The 20,237-nt window shown below is 46.2% G+C and overlaps 1 protein-coding gene across 1 annotated transcript in view; it reads right to left on the bottom strand.

The window, feature by feature from the left end:
• The window catches only part of GAD2 (glutamate decarboxylase 2), a 91,999-nt gene extending 74,362 nt beyond the window's left edge, over positions 1–17,637 (bottom strand). Inside the window, exons 1-7 of the mRNA XM_055274927.2 lie at positions 17,552–17,637; positions 16,778–16,837; positions 16,456–16,605; positions 15,208–15,441; positions 10,535–10,625; positions 9,856–9,968; positions 4,446–4,561 (exon numbers count right to left, since the gene is read on the bottom strand). Coding sequence (XP_055130902.1) covers positions 4,446–4,561; positions 9,856–9,968; positions 10,535–10,625; positions 15,208–15,441; positions 16,456–16,605; positions 16,778–16,837; positions 17,552–17,627 — 840 coding nt within the window. The 5' untranslated portion in view covers positions 17,628–17,637. The remainder of the gene's footprint in view (positions 1–4,445; positions 4,562–9,855; positions 9,969–10,534; positions 10,626–15,207; positions 15,442–16,455; positions 16,606–16,777; positions 16,838–17,551) is intronic.
• Between the last annotated feature and the right edge of the window lie 2,600 nt (positions 17,638–20,237).

Genomic DNA, 20,237 nt, shown 5'->3' with positions numbered 1-20,237 from the left:
GCTAATTTTTGTATTTTCAGTAGAGACCGGGTTTCATGTCGGCCACGCTGGTCTCAAACTCCTGACCTCAAGTAATCCTTCTGCCTCGGCCTCCCAAAGTGCTGGGATTACAGTCATGAGCCACCACACCCGGCCAAGGTTGTTGGTTTTTAAAGTTGGTTGATATTTATGCAGAGCTCTCTGTGTCCCAGGCACTGAGGCACAAGTTCTATAAGGCTCTCATTTGATTTTCCAGGAGTCTTCGGCCTGGGAAACCTCTCAAAATGCATGAAGAGAGAACACCCAAAGCAGCGTCTGTCTTGATCCATGGCCTCCCTCTCCTCACTGAGTCAACACAGCAGCCCCTCCATTATCCTTTCTCCCTGCCAGCCAAGCAATTGAGGAAAGAAGCCTCCATGCCAAGACTGATGCTGTCTAGCCGGAGAAAAGGCATTTGAGAAATGACTTGGTAATTTTCTTTTTTCCGCCTCTGGAGATCTATTTCTGGAGCTGGTGGAGACAGTGTGATTGTAAACTCTGAAAAGACCAAGAAAATACGTGGCCTGGCCTGAAGCCAGAAGGAAGCTACACTAAATGATGAATTGAAAATAATGTCTGAGGTCTAGAGCCCAGAAGGAACTAGCGATGGGGATCGTGTTACCTCTTAACCTGCAGCTTCAAAGGCAGGACTCACTTTTAAGAGCTCACCTGTCCAGGATGGTTAGGGTCAAGGGTTCAAGAAGATGCAGGACGGCTTTAAATGAGCTCCGAAAACCCCCTCCAGTGCAACCCTATGAGATGATGAGAATGTTTTTGGTGGAAAGAGAGAGTCACAAATTAGCATCAATTTCACATTAAGAAAATAGCTCCTCGTGGAAACTTGATCAGGGAAGGTATAAGATGTTAAGTCAATTGATGAGCTGCTGTATACAAAGCTCTGTTGCTGAATCTTTTAATCTGGTTTCTACAGTGGTAGTCGGTGCATGGAGCTCACTGGTCTTGAACCCAGTAAACCCAGTTTGATCTTGGCTCTACCTACCTAGCTAATTTCACCCTCCTCATTTGTAAAATGCTGATAACAATCTCTGTTCTACCTGTCCCATAAGGTTGCTGTGAGAATCAAAGTTCCATATCTTCAAAGTGTTTTGGAAACTGTCAAATAGTAGTCAGATATAAGGTGTTATATATTAGAAAAACTGTTTGTCAAAAATGATAAGGCAATGATAACCCAAATGACAGGCCAAAGTTAGAACCTATTGGTAGTTTAGGAGAGCTTCGTAATTCAAATGATCCTTCACAACTTTATGCACAGATGGAGACACAAGAAGGAGAAGGGAGAGTCAAATGGTTGTTATACAGCCGAACTGTGTTTCTTTCTCAGAAATGAAGTAGTCTGGGCGTGGCGGCTCACGCCTGTAATCCCAGCACTTTGGGAGGTGAAGGCGGATGGATCACCTGAGGTCAGAAGTTTAAGACCAGCGTGGCCAACATGGTGAAACCCTGTCTCTACTAAAAATACAAAAATTAGCCAGGTGTGGCGGCACATGCCTGTAGTCCCAGCTACTCTACTCCAGAGGCTGAGGCAGGAGGAATCACTTGAACCCCAGAGATGGAGGTTGCAGTGAGCCGAGATTGCACCACTGCACTCCAGAGATCACGCCATGGCACTCCAGCTTGGGAGACAGGGCTAGACTCTGACTCAAAAAAAAAAAAAAAAAAAAAAAAAAAAAGTAGACTGAGTTTACGCTATCAGGAAAAGAAGGTAGAGCAAAATTGTTATTTTAGATCCTCAGACCACATGGCCTGATCTTTCTGGGCAAGTCTCAGTCAATTTACATAAAGCATGAGGCTGAGAAGCTCATGCCCAAACCAGAGATGCCTGGCAGAGAGTGCAGAGTGGCTTGCTGCTGGACCAAACTTATTTTAACTTGTGGACGCAGCTTGGAAGCCAAAAGAAAAAGATGCCCAATAAAAGATCATATGGACTTTTTGAGGCCGAGAGTGTAGTAACATGTAACTATTTAGGGGTCCAAACCCATTTCAGGAAAATAGTAATTGAGGAGAAAAATAGATCACATTTTTCTATCCTTGGAGAAGCTGAGAAAAGAAAAGTTATCTCCTGCTGGGGTACTAGGTAGGGTGGGCTGAATAACAGATAATCCCGGCCACAAAAACCACATCCTCATCTTCAACACTGTGAATATGTTACTTTACATGGTTAAAGCGACTTTGCAGATGTGATTAGGTTAAGGTTGAGATGGGGGATTACCCTGGATTATCTGAGTAGATCCAAAAGAGAGAGGCAGGAGAGCCACAGGTGGAAAGAGATGTGGTGGTAAAAGTAGAGGTGAGGGAGAGAGAAAGAGAGAGATCCAAAGATGCTATGCTGCTGGTTCTGAAGATGAACCAAAAAATGTAGGTGGCCTCTAGAAGCTGGAAACAGCAAGAAAACGGATTCTTCCAGAAAGCCTCCAGGAAGAATACAGCCCTGCTTTTCCCATTTTAGATTTCTGACCCCCGGAACTATAAGATAATAAATTCATATTGTTGTAAGACACAAAGTTTATGATCATTTGTTCCAGCAGCAACAGAAAGGTAAAATACTAAGTAATTTTAGGCTGTGGTCTTTGCCCAGTGTGACCCCTATACGTTGAAGAAGGACACTTAACAAAATAATAAAACCCCAAAAGATGACTGAAAACAAGATGCTTTGATAATTTGTTAACATGGAATTGCTAGTTTCCTTTAATTCCACAGCTACTGCTGTGGTAATGAACTGTATCCACTGATTTCCAATCTGTTTCCTTGTCATGGACACCTACAGACACACACAGAGACAGACACACACACATAGACACACATACCTCACTTAAAATAGGAAACAGGAAAATTTCATGGTGGATCTGGATCTGAGACCCACTACGGTTCCCTGCGTCTCCTGAGTGACATTTCCTTACAGGAGCCCTGAGTCTCCCTCTAGGCCCTTCCTCTCTCTCTGCCTCCTAGTTCCCTGGCTATCAGAGGTCTTCCTGATTGTCTCTGAGGCAGCTGTATTCCAGAGCCCAGGCTACTGTGAGGCAGAGATCATGAAGGAAGAGTCTTATGGTTTTTTGTTTGTTTGTTTTTGTGGTTTTTTTTTGTTTTTGTTTTTGTTTTTTTTGAGAACGGAGTGTCACTCCGTTGCCCAGGCTGGAGTGCAGTGATGCGATCTCTTCTCACTGCAACCTCCGCCTCCTGGATTCAAGTGATTCTCCTGTCTCAGCCTCCTGAGTAGCTGGGATTACAGGTGCCTGCCACCTTGCCTGGCTAATTTTTTTGTATTTTTAGTAGAGATGAGGTTTCACCATGTTGGTCAGGCTGGTCTTGAACTCCTGACCTCAAATGATCCACCTGCCTCAGCCTCCCAAAGTGCTGGGATTACAGGCATGAGCCACCATGCCTGGTCCGGTGCTATTTCTTTATGGTAACAAAACCTCTGGTCAAGTCAGCCAAAGATGAATGTTAAATGGTTCAGGCTGGGTATGATGGTGGCTCACGCCTGTAATCTCAGCATTTTGGGAGGCCAAGGCGGGAGGATCACTTGAGGCCAGGAATTTGAGACCAGCCTAGCCAACACTGCAAGACCTGTCTCTATAAAAAATAGAAAAATTAGTCAGCCATGGTGATACATATCTGGAGTCCCAGCTATCCAGGAGGCTGATGTGGGAGGATTGCTTGAACCTAGGAAGTTGAGGCTGAGGCTGCAGTGAGCTGTGATTGCACCACTGCACTACAGTCTGGGTGACATAGCGAGACTGTCTCAAAAAAAAAAAAAAAAAAAAAGACTCAAGGCACCATGAGGGCAGAATATCTATCAGATCAGTGGGCTGAGTCTTTAAACAGAAAAACTGTATCAAAGGCTCCTCTGGAGTTTTGCTTACATGGGCCTAGCATCATTGGTCCAAATGAGCTCACAGTCCCTCTGCCTTCCCTCCTCCTCCCCTTCCCTTAATATGCAACTTAATTGCACAGAAGCGAAGGGTAGGAACTAGAGCTAAAAATATTTTCCTTTATTTTTTATTTTTTATTTTTTTGACAGGGTCTTGCTCTTTCATCCGGGCTGGAGTGTAGTGGTGCAATCACGGTTCACTGCAGTCTCAACCTCCTGAGCTCAAGTAATTCTGCTACCTCAGCGTCCTGGGATCATAGGTTTGTGCTACCACATCCGGCTATTTTTTTTTTTAATTTTCTGTGAAGATGGGGTTTCACTATATTGCCCAGGCTGCTCCTTTATCTTTGAGGGTTTTCCTGAATTTCAAAGAGTCAAGGAGGACACCCCATAGTACCACTCAGCTTTCTCCCCCATTCTCTCCCAAGGTGTCTTCCAGAAAGAGGGCATCTGGGGATAATGCATTTCCGGCCATCATTCCTTCAACTCAGGCTTTATGGAGCATAACCTTAAACTTGGAAGGAACAGAAACACATACATGCTCAGACGTGAAGGCAATGAGCCTGGGAACAGCCGCCATTCCTTTCTCCTTGACTTCCGGGAACATCTTAAAGCGTGCGATCATCATGGCATACATGTTAGATATGGCGCCACCTAAAGTGCACAGCAACACACAGTTACTTTATTTATTATCAACCTCATTTCACATGCAAGCAACATTCCTTATTTCCACTGACCTGAGTCCTCCTTGGACTCAGAAGAAAACCCTATTGACTATCTTTAAACTGAATCCTCAGACTCAAAGGCGCTACCCCAGAGGGCACATTGGGACAGGACAGGTGCCACTGCCACACCCCATCTCAGTCACTAAGGGGAACTGCAGTGGATTCTACTCTTGCTGGAAGCCCTTTGAAGAGGTTTTTTTTTTTTTTTGAGACGGAGTCTCGCTCTGTCGCCCAGGCTGGAGTACAGTGGCGCGATCTTGGCTCACTGCAAGCCCCGCCTCCCGGGTTCACGCCATTCTCCTGCCTCAGCCTCTCCGAGTAGCTGGGACTACAGGCACCCGCCACCACGCCCGGCTAATTTTTTGTGTTTTTAGTAGAGACGGGGTTTCACCGTGGTCTCGATCTCCTGACCTCGTGATCCGCCCGCCTCGGCCTCCCAAAGTGCTGGGATTACAAGCGTGAGCCACCGTGCCCGGCCTGAAGAGGTTTTTAATTCAAAAGCAAAAGGTTTGCCTCCATCCCAGCTTGTAAGCGTGGTCATTCTGCATTAGATGTGTAAAATTCTGGTTATATCTGGATGGAGAAACCTTTTTTTTTTTTTCATTTCAATTCATTCAGTGCCTTGCACTTGGATTAAGATAAATCAGCTGTTACTGATGTAAACTGTTAATCAACTTTTTTTTTTTCTTGAGACAGGGTCTCACTCTGTCACCCAGGCTGGAGTGCAGTGGCACGATCTCCGCCCACTGCCACCTCCATCTCCCGAGTTCAAGCGATTCTCCTGCCCCAGCCTCCCAAGAAGCTGGGACCACAGGCATGCGCCACCACGCCCAGCTAATTTTTTTGTGTATTTTTAGTAGAGACGGGGGGGGTTTCACCATGTTGGCCAGGCTGGTCTCAAACTCCTGACCTCAAATGATCCACCCGCCTCGGCCTCACAAAGTGCTAGGATTACAGGTGTGAGCCACCACGCCTGGCCTAATCAACAATTTTTACTGAGCAGCAGTCCCCAACCTTTTTGGCAGCAGTGATGCGTTTCGTGGAAGACAATTTTTCCACATACGGAAGGTCGGAGGCTGGTAGGGGTGGGGTGGAGAATGCTTTTGGGATGAGACTGTTCCACCTCACATCATTAGGCATTAATTGGATTCTCGTAAGGAGCATGCAACCTAGATCCCTCGCATGGGCATTTCACAATAGGGTTCACGCTCCTATGAGAATCTCATGCAGCTGCTGATGTGACAGAAGGCAGACCTCAGGCGGTAATGCTCACTTGCCCCTTGCTCACCTCCTGCTCTGTGGCCCCGTTCCTAATAAACCGCAGACCTGTACCGATCCACCATCAAGGGGCTGGGGACCCCTGTTATAAAGGATAAACCTCCAAGTCCATCTCACCATACTCATCTGTTCATTCCCTCTAAACTAGTTCTTCCCTCTCAAAGACATCATTGAAATAGAATTGTATTAGCTAACAAAACTTATTTCATAAGTATAGAAAAACGTACAACTAAGAGAATTTCCAGTCCATATTGTGTTACTTTTTCTGTGTCATCCAAAGGTTGTCAGGGATTCCATGCCTTAAGATTTGTGTCTTATAAGTAGAGTCTCACTTGACAAGCAAAGAAAACCCAGGGCTGTTGGGAAGTTTAGGATATTTGCAATTCAGGAAAGACAGATTGCTGTGAATGCAAATTAATAAGCTGGGATGGAAGAGATGAGGCCATGGGGCAGAGTGAAGGTACTGCCTCTACCTCCTGACCCAGGGGAACACCCCAAGCTCTGCCGTCACATGAGTGTTGTGAGTTACTCTCCTTCCTGGTGGCTGAGAAGCAGGAGGGCTCCATGTCAAGCTGAATGACCCAGGCAGGGGTATGACCTTTGTCTCGAGCCCTGGGCTCTGACTCAAGCAGGCCGCCGAGCACACAGCGCTCATTGCCCAGATCCATGCCTCTGTCCTCAGTCAAAATCAGGGCGATTCCTTCCTTTCTGGACTCTAGAGACACAGGACAGGTAGAATCCAGGTCACGCCTGCTCTGAGCAGACACCCGGTCTGAAAGGCTGACTGTAGGATGCTGGAAGCAGGGTCTGCTTCGAAAGGAAATTCCATCCTAGCTCATAGTTTTGGCACTTACTGACATTTTGGGCAACATAACTGGTGAGGGCTGACCTGGGCATTGTAAGTGTTGAGCAGCATCCCTGGTTTCTACCCACCAGATGCCCATAGCACCCTCTCCCCCAGACAATCAAAAGTATCTATAGATATTGCCAAATGTCCCTTGTGGAGAGCAAAATGATCTTGAGAATTTAGTTGTTCTTAAAGAGGCTGGAGAAGGAAGGAGGGGAGAAGAGAAAGGGGAAGATGTACCCAAAGAAAGTGCTCTTCACATGCATTTCTTCTGAAGCTTCCAGCCCTGCCCTCCCACACCTCACTCTGCAGCTCAGCTGTCCTCTGGCTAAAGGCTCAGCAGCCCTGAGTGAGAGAAAGAGGCTTCTGGGCCTCCAGGCAGAGAAGACCGTTTTGTGTAACAGAGGCCTGAGGACAAATGCGTGAGCCCTACCTGCTCTTATTTCCTACAAATCCTCTAAGAAAGGATGTAAAAGCAAGTGCTACTTTGGGAGACTGAGGTGGCCAGATCACCTGAGGTCAGGAATTCAAGACCAGCCTGGCCAACATGGTGAAATCCCATCTCTACTAAACATACAAAAATTGGCTGGGCATGGTGGTGCGTGCCTATAATCCCAGCTACTCTAGAGGCTAAGGCATAAGAATTGCTTGAACCCAGGAGATGGAGGTTGCAGTGAGCTGAGATCGTGCCACTGCACTCCAGCCTGGGCGACAGAGTGAGACTCTGTCTCAAAAAAATAAAAAATAAAATACATGAATAAAAGCAAGTGCTGAAACATTATGAAAACCCTGTTAGTTAGGAAAAGGTCTGTGACTAAGCCAAGCTTTCTTTCCTAGCCCCTCTCTAGTTTTTGTGCTTTGTAACCTGCTGAGCAGTAAAGAAGGCTCCATATTTCTCTGGTTCCCAGTGTAGGTGACATCACAAAAGCAGATTTCTTCTAGGAGTCCTAAAGGACTTTCCACGAAGCATGAAGGCTTTGGATATTATCGATGGAGGTATGACGCAGTATGTTTTAAGTCACAGACCTAACTCTTCACATGGAGTCCCAGGGAATGAGACTTTTAGATCCCAGATGCATAAGATGTGTGGCTTTCTCTATCCCCACCCTTTAAATTGTAAGACCCTTTACTGAAGTAGCAAGGGTGGTTGCTCCCGGGAATAGCATCCATAGCCAGTAAGGATGTGATGAGCCATTTCTCCTCTGTGATGTCTTGTAGAAAGCAGAGCAGAAACAGGTTGCAATGACCTTTTCTGCTGTCTCCTCCCAACTTTGCAATGTCTGCATTGCACTGCAGTGTGACATCTATGGCTTGCATCTTGGGGTAAGAGCAAATGGGTCTTTAGGCTCCAAGGAAGCCTATAATTCCCATGCTCAAGCTGAAGTCTCCACGTGAAAATCCCCCATCATCAATGAGGGTGGAGGGTAAGCTCTAAGCCTAACAGAACTGCCAAAGAGAATTCTTTCTCTGGGTGTATGTTTTCTGGGGCATGTAGGTTTTTCAGACCAGCCAGGTAAATTAGGCCTAGCTCTTAATTCAAATTAGTCAAATTTTCAGGGTCAACAGGTACAACTGTCGTCTCCCTACTCCCGGGGACCATTAAAACTTATGGCACGGGAATAAATTCAGCGTAAAATAAATGCAAATAAAAGAAAAAAATACAGCCCAACATGTTCTTGCTTCATCTCAGGGACAGATTAGTCCTATAACCAACCACACAAAGGTGGGAAGAAGAAAGGTAGAAATGATGTAGATCTCTGTACCCCACCTCATTCCTCATGAAAAATGTTTTCAAAGCATCAGGCAATGATGACAAAGCTTCCTCAACAGGGATGGTTTTCCAAAGGAAAACTAAGTACTAAGTGTCATAAAAAATAAAGGCTAGCTTAAAATTCATCACAGCTGGTGTTCAATGACTTTTTAAAAGCCTAATTTTCCCTTCCATTTAACTAACACCTTTTCCTTCAGCACCTGAAAAATTGTGCTATGTATTTAAACACATAAAACAAAATAGCTGACCAGAGCCTGCAGGCAAACATGCTTAACTTAAGCCCTGGCCTTGGGGTCACTCTTGCTTACTTATCATTTCTTCTTTCCACTTTTTCTTTTCTCCCCTACCACCCCCCCTCCCCATCATTTGCTTGTCTTTGTAGATTTGCTGAAGAGAGATCACAACGACTTGGCCTTTGCTCTGTCTGACACAACGACAGGTGTTGCTCTGGCCTCTCTCTCAGGTGGGTCCTGTTTCAGTGGACTAACGACACCCGCTCCTGCCACTGATTAGCTGATGGTCTGCACATCGGGTTTCTTTTCCATGGGTCAGTGACTCTCTTTCCATTGCCTTCCTAACTTCTATTTCTTTTCTGCATCAAACCAAGGTCACACACAGAACCGTAAACCAAGGGCACAGCTTTTTGTTTCAGGTTGATTCTCTTGGCTGGAAGAGATCTAAATAATGGAGCTTAGAATGCAGCTTAGGCTGGTGATAAAAAGGCAGGATGGAAAAGACTGAATGGCATGATAAAGAAGAGAAGGGATGAGAAAGCTCTTGAAATCATCACCCTCTCTTTTTGCTCTAAGAAATTCTCTCCCAAGACGTTCTCTGTCCTCCTTGAAATTAGTGTAAATCCACTTTGGTGCTTGTTATTTCAAAGACAGAGTGGTCCATATGCTCTACTGAGTAGATACACCTTGCTATGCACCCTTGAACAGCAAATGCTTTATTAAATGAGGCTACCCATTTCCTTTCACTAATTCTAGGAAGAGCATCAGAGTGAATTTCCTGATTAGGAATCTTGATACCTTTGTTCCACATTATCTGTACATCCTGCTTGTAGGGTCACAGTAGAAGCACTGGGTAAGTACCATCTCTGATTATGCTCGCTTTGCACACAAATAACTGATGTTCAAGCATGGGTTACTTAGCTTGGAGGCATGTTCAATGGTCATGTGCACTTAATCACATTCATTCTTTTGATCAACACACAGTCTATTTAACCTAAGCAGAGGCATAAGCTAGATATTTAATCTTCCCTAGGTTTACAACAAGGCATTGCATATTAGAAGAAAAACACAAAGAAAGTTGAAATATCATGTACCGGGAGAAAATATCCCATCGCCAGAGCCCCCTGGCCAGCCAATGATTTCTCTCATTTTCTTTAGTGTGACGTATTCCAAAAGCACAAATACTGGAGCAATTTCATAGGTGAACCTGAAATGTAGTAATGGCCACATTTTACCTCTGTAACTCAAATAAATAATTTACAATCATTACAATAGCTACAGAACTATTTCCTTTTTCAAAACATATATTTACGAGTGTTTTGATTATAATATTAAGCAGAGAGAAAATTATTTCAAAAAGGCCTTCCAAAATGTTTGTTTATTTTTTTCTATATCCCTACAGTCAAGAGCTCCAATTACTGACATAATGAACTAGGGGAATTTATTTGTATTGAATAAATAAAAAATATTGCAGAGTAACATGATTTAAAATATAATATCTGGTCCCATTTGTCTTTGACATTATGCACAATAATAAATCAAACATGTCAGAAAAAAGTCTCTTTTGTGTTTTAAAAATTTTATAGAGTTTGATTACATGGAAGATGTATCAGGACTACTTTCTGTTACATTAAAGTGAACACTCACACTTCAGAAGTTTGTATCACTATTTTAGTGGCTACTTAATAAAAACATTTTCACATAAGACGTAAAGACTATGGAATGTCACTAATAATTATCCTAAATTACATAAAAACACATTTGGCTACTTACATGTTAGTATTTGCTGTTGATGTCAGCCAGTCTGCTGCTAATCCAACCATATCCAATCCAGTGGAAAGTTGATTGAAGTATCTAGGATGCCCTGAATAAAATGGAATACCAGAATCAGGATTGCCTCCAATGAAAATAAATGCCTCTCAAACACATGATTTCTCTAGCTAAAGGACCTTGAAAGATCTGTCAGTAACAGGAAATCCATAAGTAGAAATCCAACATGTACACACGTGTGTATGCACAAGAACACACACACACACATGCACATACACACACACACCATAAAAGCGTTTCCTCTAACCACAAAGACTACTTTAAGTTTTGATATTTCTTAAAACATACCCTACAAATCTTCCTTTAATCATACCCTATAAATGTAACAAATATGGTTTGCAATCTGCACATGAGTTTCTTTTCTATTTTCAATATTTTCGCAAGCTAAAATGCTACTGCAACCCACAGCCATTCAGACAGGTTACTTCTCCTTTATACTCATGCTGCTAGAAGTCCTTTTTTGTTGTAGTCGTTCTGAGTATCGGTCATACCATGACATCCGCCAGGCATGCCAACATTCATAATAATATCAGTGACAAATGGCTGATGATTACAAAAGACAGGGCAAAAATGAGAAAATAGGACACTCTGCTGAGTGATTTGCCCTGGATTAAAAGGTGGTGATTGTCTAAAGATGGCATGGACAAAGCTAATTCTTGTCAATTCTTCTTTGTTAATTATAAACAACAGAGCTCCTCCATAGTTGTAATTTAAAATAAGGCCACATACAGTCAATATCACTGTTTTATCAACAAGATACATGAAGATATATTCAATGGACTGATCAGTCCATAGCAAGGCTTATCTAACTTCTAGATTCCTCTAAAACTCTCTAAATGGATTGACATCCACATTCTCCTGAGGCTATTATTTAAAATGTGATTATAAATATGTCACTAGCATTCAGTTTCTCCTTTTGCTCCACAAAAGCCTGTCATCGATAGGTCTGTGACTTGCACAGCAGCAAAAATTTTAGAAGATGGGCCATTATGGAAATAGCATCTGATCAAAAGGTATCTTCCACATCCTGGACATCTGTCTGAAGCCTGGGATGTGATCATCTCTCATCTCCAGCACAGGCAAAACAAGATAAAGGAAGGCAATGGGGAAGAGCAGGGACAAAAGTCAATGGCCAGCTTATCTCCTGCACTGGGGTGCTCTTTTATCAGTCTCAGGCATGTGGCCAGAGAGTTAGGCACTGAGAAAAGACAGAAGCTGGGAGGGAGCACATTTTAGCGGGATCAGGACTTGTGCATCTATTGTGCATTCTCCAGCATTGTTTTATGTCCCTGTGGCCTCGTGTGGTACCCCTCTATCTCTGATGCTGACCCCCTCAGTTTACCCATCCAGGAAGGGTGAGAAGGCCTTTTTGCTGCTGTGGCCACTGACGTCTGGAGCAACCCTTCACTCCTCTCTGCCTCATTGACTCCCCATTTCATTATGCTCGCAGCTGAAATCACAGCCGTTTCCTCCCTCTCGATGCTCCTTCATTTCTCTTTCTCTAACCCTTTTATATTCAAGTAAGTAAATTAATAAGGATTATAATTCATATTCATTTTCTGGATGAATGTGGTGTCTATGATTAGGCAGTATTTAACTCTAGTGAAACTTGGGAATGAAAACCTGTGCATAAGATGCAGAGAGATTGCGAGGGGTGTGTTGTGCCTCTGGGTATCAGAAGGCCAATTCACCCTGATGATAACTTTCCGTAAACAGTGAGAACAGGTTTGATGCTTTCGTTGCTAGGTTTCCCTTCCTCCCTATATATATTTTGACCTTGCTCTGCCATTTCACCTGAATCTCTCCTGCCTCAAAAATTTCATTCCCTGATCATGATGTGAAAATAGGGAGGGAGATGGTTAGACAGGTCAGATCAACAGGCTCTCTTGATTTCTGGCAGAAATATTCCCCTAATGACATTTGCTCTTGTCCTGTGGCCCCTACAGGCTGCTTCCTAGGGCTGCCCAGCAAATCAAGGCAGGGCTCTCTCCAAGGAATTGTGAGACCTGTCCCCATCGGTCAGGTGTCCCTGCAGCCCTTGGTCTCCTGCTGCTGTCGCCACCCTGCCAGGACCTGTGATGGGAGCAGAGCGCACTGCGTCAGGCATCGGGTGGCCACACAGCCTGTGCAGCCAGGAAGATGGTGAGCTTCAGATGTGAGAACCGGCTGCTCAGACTCAGGGATGCTCCCTGCAGACTAGCAAATGAGCCCGAAGGATGCGCAGACTCTGTGAACAACCAGCCTCAGGCAACTCTGACCCTAGTGCTCACGATCAGTTGGGAAGAGGCCAAAAGTCGGTCCAAACTGCTCTTTATGTCCTGGCGACACTCACACTAGGGCTGCCTCACCCACTGACGCTTAATTCCCTTTGTCTGGTGGTTTGGTAAAAGATTCAGGACCACATTTAAGTCCTACTCTTCCCCAGCCAGCACCACCACCACTAGCACCAAATCTAATGATCTCTGCAAATGCAAATTATTCTGGAATTCTATCATTCTCTGCTCAGTTTTCCGTGTTCCAACATTTCTTTTTACAGAGGTAATTTTAACAATCCATGAAGACTTCATTTTCCCACTGCCCTTCACTCCTCTCTAAGCTTGGAGCCCAAGTGGAAATCGGGTTAAGGTCTCTCAGTAGAAACAAGATGATAATATGCATTTTATAAAATAATCTCTTGAGGAGTATTAAAATGTCTGGTAGTAGCAGGGATAGTAACTAATTTGACATACCCTAAATAGTACTAGATGACAAGTATGACAGTTATAGCACAGAAATCTATAAAGTTGCCAGCTGAATAGAGAAAATGACTGCTGTTAATTTTTTGAAATGCTATTTGAAGGAAAAGGCCAGCAGACTAAATATGTTATGAAAACTATTGAGAGATTAAATTGATATGACTTGCTTAGAAATCCAACTTAATCCATCACATTTTTATCTACTTTAAATAAAATGCATTACAGTGGCACCTAAGTTTCACAAGCATTATGGCAAAATGTAAGTATTGAATTAGCCCATCTTTTCCTGGCACTAAATGCAACGTTGATAGACAGAACTATTACTTTCATTGACTTGCAGTTCCCATTAACTTAACTCTGTAGACTGCATTTCAGGCACCACTAACTTTCAAGGATGAAGACACAAAACATTTCCATAGGTTCTTTTTGGTTTGGTAGCAATACAAACAATAAGTAGCAATTTACTATTAACATGTCTAAATATAAGATATGGGGAATGGGTCAAAAAATGAATTAAAAGCATCACTCAGGATTGCACTATGAATGCAAGAAAAGCTGAGGGGGGTAGGAAAATTTTTAATGCCTGGTATAAACATCACGTGGGTTCCTCATGAATGTTAATTGAGGATGATGTCTAATACACCTTCAAAACTCCTATTCCATAGCCTGACTTTGACAGAAATCTATGTCCCAAGGCTTTTTGTATGCCTACCTTTCTTCTCTGTTGGTACAAATAATGTGAACAAAAAGAAAAAAAGAACTAAACTTCTCACAGCAAACATTTTAAGAATGTTTGTTATTGATTAGCGTAATACTAATTCATCAGCAAAAAATTTGCAATCTAAAAAGATGACGTTTCTATGGTGATGAATGTTCATGTCATATTTCACATTTTTTATTTGCTAGCAAATCTTTTAAAGGCTACACATCAATTTAGATCCACAAAGTCCTCCTCACCCCTGGAAATTCATTCATACTTATTTTTATTGCCTTAATGAAATGTCAGCCATTGTGTATCAGGATGATTAGAGACAACGTAAAAAGCGAGGGTAATCAAGACCTGGGCAGATGAATAGCTGACTTCGTGTAGATAACATGAAAGCTCGGAATGCACCCAAACAAATGTTATAAATGAAGCTGTAACATGGATGGAATATAAAGAATCCTGTGAAAAGCCAGGAGACCACAAAAGTACATTTAAAAAAATTTCCTCCTAAGGATATCTGATTTGCCCCTCCCCCCTTTTTTCTTTATCTCACATATACAGTGGCTGGGAGGAACACACATCCTTATATAACATGGCTGAATTGTTAAGCTAGTCTGTATCATGTCTGCTTGTGTGTTGTGCACATTTCCTGAAAAACAAGTGAAAATGTGAATTCAAATCTGAAAGGTTGGCCATTTGACACAATGTGAAAACATCCCTCCCGCTCAATGATTAATAGGGTGGTGAGTCCTGTTTCTGACCAGTTTTATGCCAAAGAAAATACCAGCACAGCACTGGTATTCAGGCTTTTGTTTGGATCATGCATTTTTGGAGCTTTTATTTCCATATTCTCTTTCTCCACTTGGTCTCTGCTGATGAATATTTGCTTCTACACCAGTGGTTTAACCTCCGTGTCGAAATACATGCAATGTAAAATCTGATGATTTACACTTAAATCATGTTTCTGACGTTATCAACTTCAGAAGCATGAACAATAACAGTGGAAGGTGCTTTGGATTAGAATCATTCTAATAATGACTATTTTTTACATGATGAAAATAACTTTGCAATTTTGAAAATATCAGTAATTCCATCAAACAAAACATTTTATAGAAAAAAATAAAATAAAAATTTTAAACGAAAAAAGAGCTTTATTATCTTCGATGAGACAATACCTGTTTTAATTGCATATTTTAGAGTTGTTTGGCAATGCATCAAAATTTCCTCCAAATTTTGTGGTTGGTCTGCCAATTCCCAATTATATTCTTGGAGAAGCTCATTAGGGTAATGGAAATCAATCACTTTGGTTGATCTATCGAAACTTTTCACCACATACTGAAGTAAAATGTTCATAACATCTTGCAGAAACGCCAAAGTGGGCCTTTCTCCATCACACGCCGGCAGCAGGTCTAAAGAATGGAATTAAAATGCCACATTTTAATTTTACTTCGAAAATATTCGAGGCAAGATCTTGTTGAGGCAATAACATTTCTTTGAATTGAGAGATTTCATGCTAAATAAAGCTTTTGGAAACGCACTAACATTTTTCTTTAAAACGGAGACATTTTTCAAAGGTGAAGGGAATGAATGAGATAAATTACGATTTCTCCTCTTCCCCAAATTAATTACTGCATTTCAATTCATAACTTATATTGTTTGCTTTCTTTTTTTGAAGAGCGTGTACCTCCGTTTATCTAGTTCGCAGGAGTTCGTCCTAAACGTTGTTTCTCAGTAAACCATCTTACATGTTTACGGAAATATTTCACGTCAGAAGTGTTTGTCTCGAATGCCTTCGGGCAAACTAAAGTGGAACAGGTGCATTAGGATCTCTGGTCTGATAGGAAGGCCTGCTGTTTCTAAAGTCAGAGTGTGTGTGTGTGTGTGAGAGAGCGTGTGCATGTGTGTCTGCCTGTGTGTGCGCGCGCGTACATTTGGGAGATGGTGTGTAAGTGCCCGGGGGTAAAACTTGGCGCGCGGGTTTCATGTGAATGGAATCGTTCTCTTGTGCGATTGCAGCTACAAATCACTCTCGTGAAATAAAAATGCAATTCTGAATTCTCGGGCACGGTATTTGGAAACCGAGTCCTACCCGAGGCCCCAGCGGCCTAGGGAAGCCAGCCGTCATCGATTCAGTGCGCCCACGAGCACCTGGATCATCGGCCACCCGCCGCCCCAAGGACCGCGCTGGGGGAAGAGCGCCACGGCCTCAGAGCCCTCTTGGAGCTCGGAGGCCAGGTTCGGGGGCTTGGACCCAGCGGGCAGGTCCCTCATTTCTCGCTTTTATCTAAAAATTCTGGCAGGTCCCGCCTCCACTGCCACCTCGACGCCCCTGTCCGGCTCTCAGCGCCAGACCCGCACCGGCCGCGGTGGGCGGGGCAGAGAGAGCGGCAGGGGCGCCCCGGGGCTCCCGGCCGAGTCTTCACCTGTTGCATGGAGAAACGCGTAGTTGACATCCGCTTTGGGGCAGCTGCAGGGCTTCTGGTCGCAGGCGCAGGCGGCCTTCCGGGCGGCGGCCCGAGGGGCTTGGCTCCCGCCGCTCTCCGCCGGCTTCTCGGCGTCTCCGTAGAGCAGGGCTGGGTAAGGACACCGAACGCGGGCCTCGTCAATCCTTCGCCGGGCCCGGCTCCCTCGCTCCCGCCTACCCGCAGCCAGGAAACCCCGACTCCGCTGACCCGGATGCGGAGGTGAGAAGACGGCTTGGATCCCGCGGGCCGACCTTGCCCGCCCGGGTCCCTGGGCACTCACCGCACAGTTTGTTTCCGATGCCGCCCGTGAACTTCTGAGCCACTTGGCACCAGGCTCGCGCTGCAAGGAAGAACAGGCAGGCAGACAGCGAGGCAGAAAGAGAACAACAGATGGACGTGTGAAATTTCGTTCTGTGTGAAAATCAATCAGTCCGGGGTCCTAGAAGGGGCCGCCTTCCTCCTGGGGGCCGCTCAGGACTCGGTGAGGCCGGCAGGTGCGGGAGGCTGGCGGCCCGGGCCAGCCCTCATTTCCTTCATCTGTTTCCCAAGGAGAAGCCCACACTGCTGCCCTTCCAGGTGCCAATCGGCTCAGGCAAACTCCTCTCCCTGCCTAGCTTGGACGAGTTTTCCTAAACATTGAAGCTATCCATTTTTTTCGCAGGCTGTCTTTCTAGACCAAGAAATCTCTCACCTTTCCCATTTTTTTTTCTATCTTCACGGTCACTCCGTCCCTCCCCAGGGTCCAGACACCCGGATCTTAGCAGCGCCCCAGGCCCATGGAATTCCATGTCCCCGAGACACCGCGGTCTTTGGGGGGGCTCTTCCAACCTTCTGTGGAAGGGGCCCGAGACTATTTGGGCGTCTTCCCAGGGGACAAGAGGCTGTAGAGGTCTTGAGCTCTTGGGCCGTCAAGGACTTAGCCCAAAAGCAGGGAGAAGCGCCCGAAAAAGTTTCCTGTTGCAGGTGGAAAAACCTCCTTCGTCTTCTCCGTAGCTCCGCAAACCCCAGACCACCGCCAAACTCGCCCGCCGCAGGCCCCCGTTCTCCTTCCTACCTGTGCCGGGATTCTCGGAATCCCCAGAGCCATCTTCCGACCCGAAGGGCCAAAAGCCAGAGCCCGGAGATGCCATCGGCTTTGGAGACTGGAGCAGGTCGCCTGCGAGTGCGAGCTGCGGGCAAGCTGCCTTGGGCTTGGCCCTGCGCGCGCGTGCGTGCCCGTGTGGCGGGAGGAGGGCACCGCGCGGGGACCGGCGGGGCCGAGCGGCGAGGGCGGGTGTCACGCAGGAACAGAAAACGTGCGTGTCTGTGCGTGTGTGTATGCGAGCTGGAGACAGGGTTTAGGGACGTGGCAACCCTTTGGAAGCCGGGGAGCCTTAAAAGAGATGGGGACTCTTTTAAGAAGACCTAAGGGTCCTCGGAGCCCGGACTCAGGAAAGCGCGGAGAGCCCCAGAGCATTTGAGGGAAAGGGAGCCCAGTGGGGATGAATGAGGGGGCGGCGGAGAAAAAAAACACGAGAGAGGGAGGGAGCTGAGTCGTGAGGATGCGAGGCAGACCGTGCACGCCAGCTGGAGTCAGAGTGAGGGGGTGGGAGGCGTGCCAGCGCGTCCTCCGGCGAGCCGGAGGCGGGAAGTGCGGGCGGCCGCTGTCCCGGGTGCTGCCACGGCCGCTGCACGCCAGCGTCAGCGAGGGGCAGACTGGGGAGACTTCGGCGAGGCGGGAAGCGTGGCCCAGAGGAGTTTTCTGTGTGCATCTATTGGGGTGTTGTTTGAGGTCTGGCTCCAGCTGAGGGAAAGGAAGCGGGGTTCCCGCGCCGCTTTCCTCCAAGCAGGTGCTGAGGTCGCTGCGACCTCGAGAGCTGGCGCCCCAGGCCGGCATCAGGCGCCGTTCACGAGCCTGGGGAGGAGACGGCGGGGGAAGGGCTCCTACCCGCTGATGGGCTCATTTCAGCGCCTTAGTAGAACCTGACGCCTGCCTGCTGAACCGCGCCGTACCCGGGGACGCACCGTTCCTGCGCAGCCAAGGGATAGATCGCGGGACCCACCGTCCAGGCTCTGAGTGACGGCTGGGGAGAATGACTGCTGATTGAGGCAATTAAAATCCACGCTGGAGTCTACTGAGGACCTCGGGCTGGGGAAAAAAAAATAAAACGAATGGAAACTTCTTGGAAGAGAATGAGGCAGAGCGGCCAGTCGGCAGGATTGATGGCGGGTGGGGGATGGAATCAAGGCATTTGCTGACCTTGGCCCGCGGAGGCGTGGAAGGGCCCGCTGCTTGCGTGTAAGGGGAATCTGTGTGTGCCTGGGAGGGGAGAACAGGGTTTCCAACTAAGCAATCTCGGCTTTACAAATCCGAGTAGGAAAGAAGGCATCGCCTGCAGGGCCGTCGTTTTAAGGGGCTTTAAACCAATCCCCCCCACCCCGCCCCCAGAGAATCTTCGCGGTAGCGGGTGACCCGGAAGCGCGAGATTGGTTCTCTTTGAGGCGTATTAGGAAGGGTTTTCTCTTCTTCTAATAAAGAAAGGAGGAGAAAGTCAGAATCTTTCTGATGATTTCCTTTCTGCAAAAAGCTATTACAGACAGGGAGGACGCCCTGAGGATTGGGAGCCCTTTGACAGTTTGCGCTGCATTCTCCTGGCGGTGGAGATCAACTTCAAGTGCACCTCGCAGCTCCGGGGCTCTGGGGGAGAGGGAGGGAGGGAGAGACGGGAAAGGGCTGAGGTCGGCTTCCCGAAGCGGCTGCCTTCCCCGCGCCTGGCCAGAGCGCCTGTCATTTCCATTGTGTTCACAAGCCGTTTTATTTCTCTGACCTCCTGAACCAGCCACCAAAGCTGCTAACAAAGCAGAGACCCGGGGATCCCGTCTGGGCGAGCACCCCCTCGACCCTCGCTTAGAAGGGACATCTTGCGGCCCATGCTGGACGCATACAGGCCCAAGTCCTGTGTGCTCGGGCACAACTGTCCCTGGTCAATTCTCTCCACAAAGCGCTGTCTTCTTCTCGCGTGCCTGAGTCCAGGGGTTCCCTGAGGAGTCATGGGATCCACACTATGGCAGCTGGGCCCAGGAGCCAGGGTGAGAGCAGGGAACCAGTCGGGCGTTGATAGCGTCCTGCCGAAGGCTGGCACTGAGGGTGCTAGGTGAAGTCTGGACCAGGCTGTGGGAGCCCGGGTGGTCGAAAACTCAGGGCTCAGTTTGGCTCCTCTTTCTTGCGGTCCTGGCTCTGACACTCCAGGTCACCACGATAACAACCCCGGAAACCTAAAGACTTGTGGTTCAGCCATCTGCACTTCAGGCATGGCAGCTCCGCAGCTCTCTCTAGCCTCCCAGGGGCTGGTTCTTTGTTGAAATCCATATCAAATCCTGCAAAGGTTTTGCTTCAAGCCAGCAGTCTCGGGTTGCAGAACTTTTCTATTATGGATGATAGTTGAAAACATAAAGGTTCTTAAAAGCAAGCATTTAAATCACACAAAACCCCCAAAGAAGAAACAGATTAAAACACCTGAATTTAACTGATTTTTTTTTCTTTTTGGTAAAGCAATGGCTTCAAGTGCTACCGCTTAAACTCCATTAAATCCCACAGCTCTGGAGTACCTTGGATCTAATGGTGATATTTACATTTTTTATTTAAACACACCCTACTTCAGATGCAGACCGGGATCTGATTTGTCTTTCCTGAAGGCTGTCCCTCCCTAGACAGTAATTTGCTTTGTAATGACTTTCATTTCACTAAAGAGCCCATTCCC

The sequence above is a fragment of the Symphalangus syndactylus genome, chromosome 4, assembly GCF_028878055.3.
Source record: "Symphalangus syndactylus isolate Jambi chromosome 4, NHGRI_mSymSyn1-v2.1_pri, whole genome shotgun sequence".
Lineage (NCBI taxonomy): Eukaryota > Metazoa > Chordata > Mammalia > Primates > Hylobatidae > Symphalangus > Symphalangus syndactylus.
Note: the sequence above shows the minus strand (reverse complement) of the source record. Positions and strands in the feature narration are given on the sequence as shown.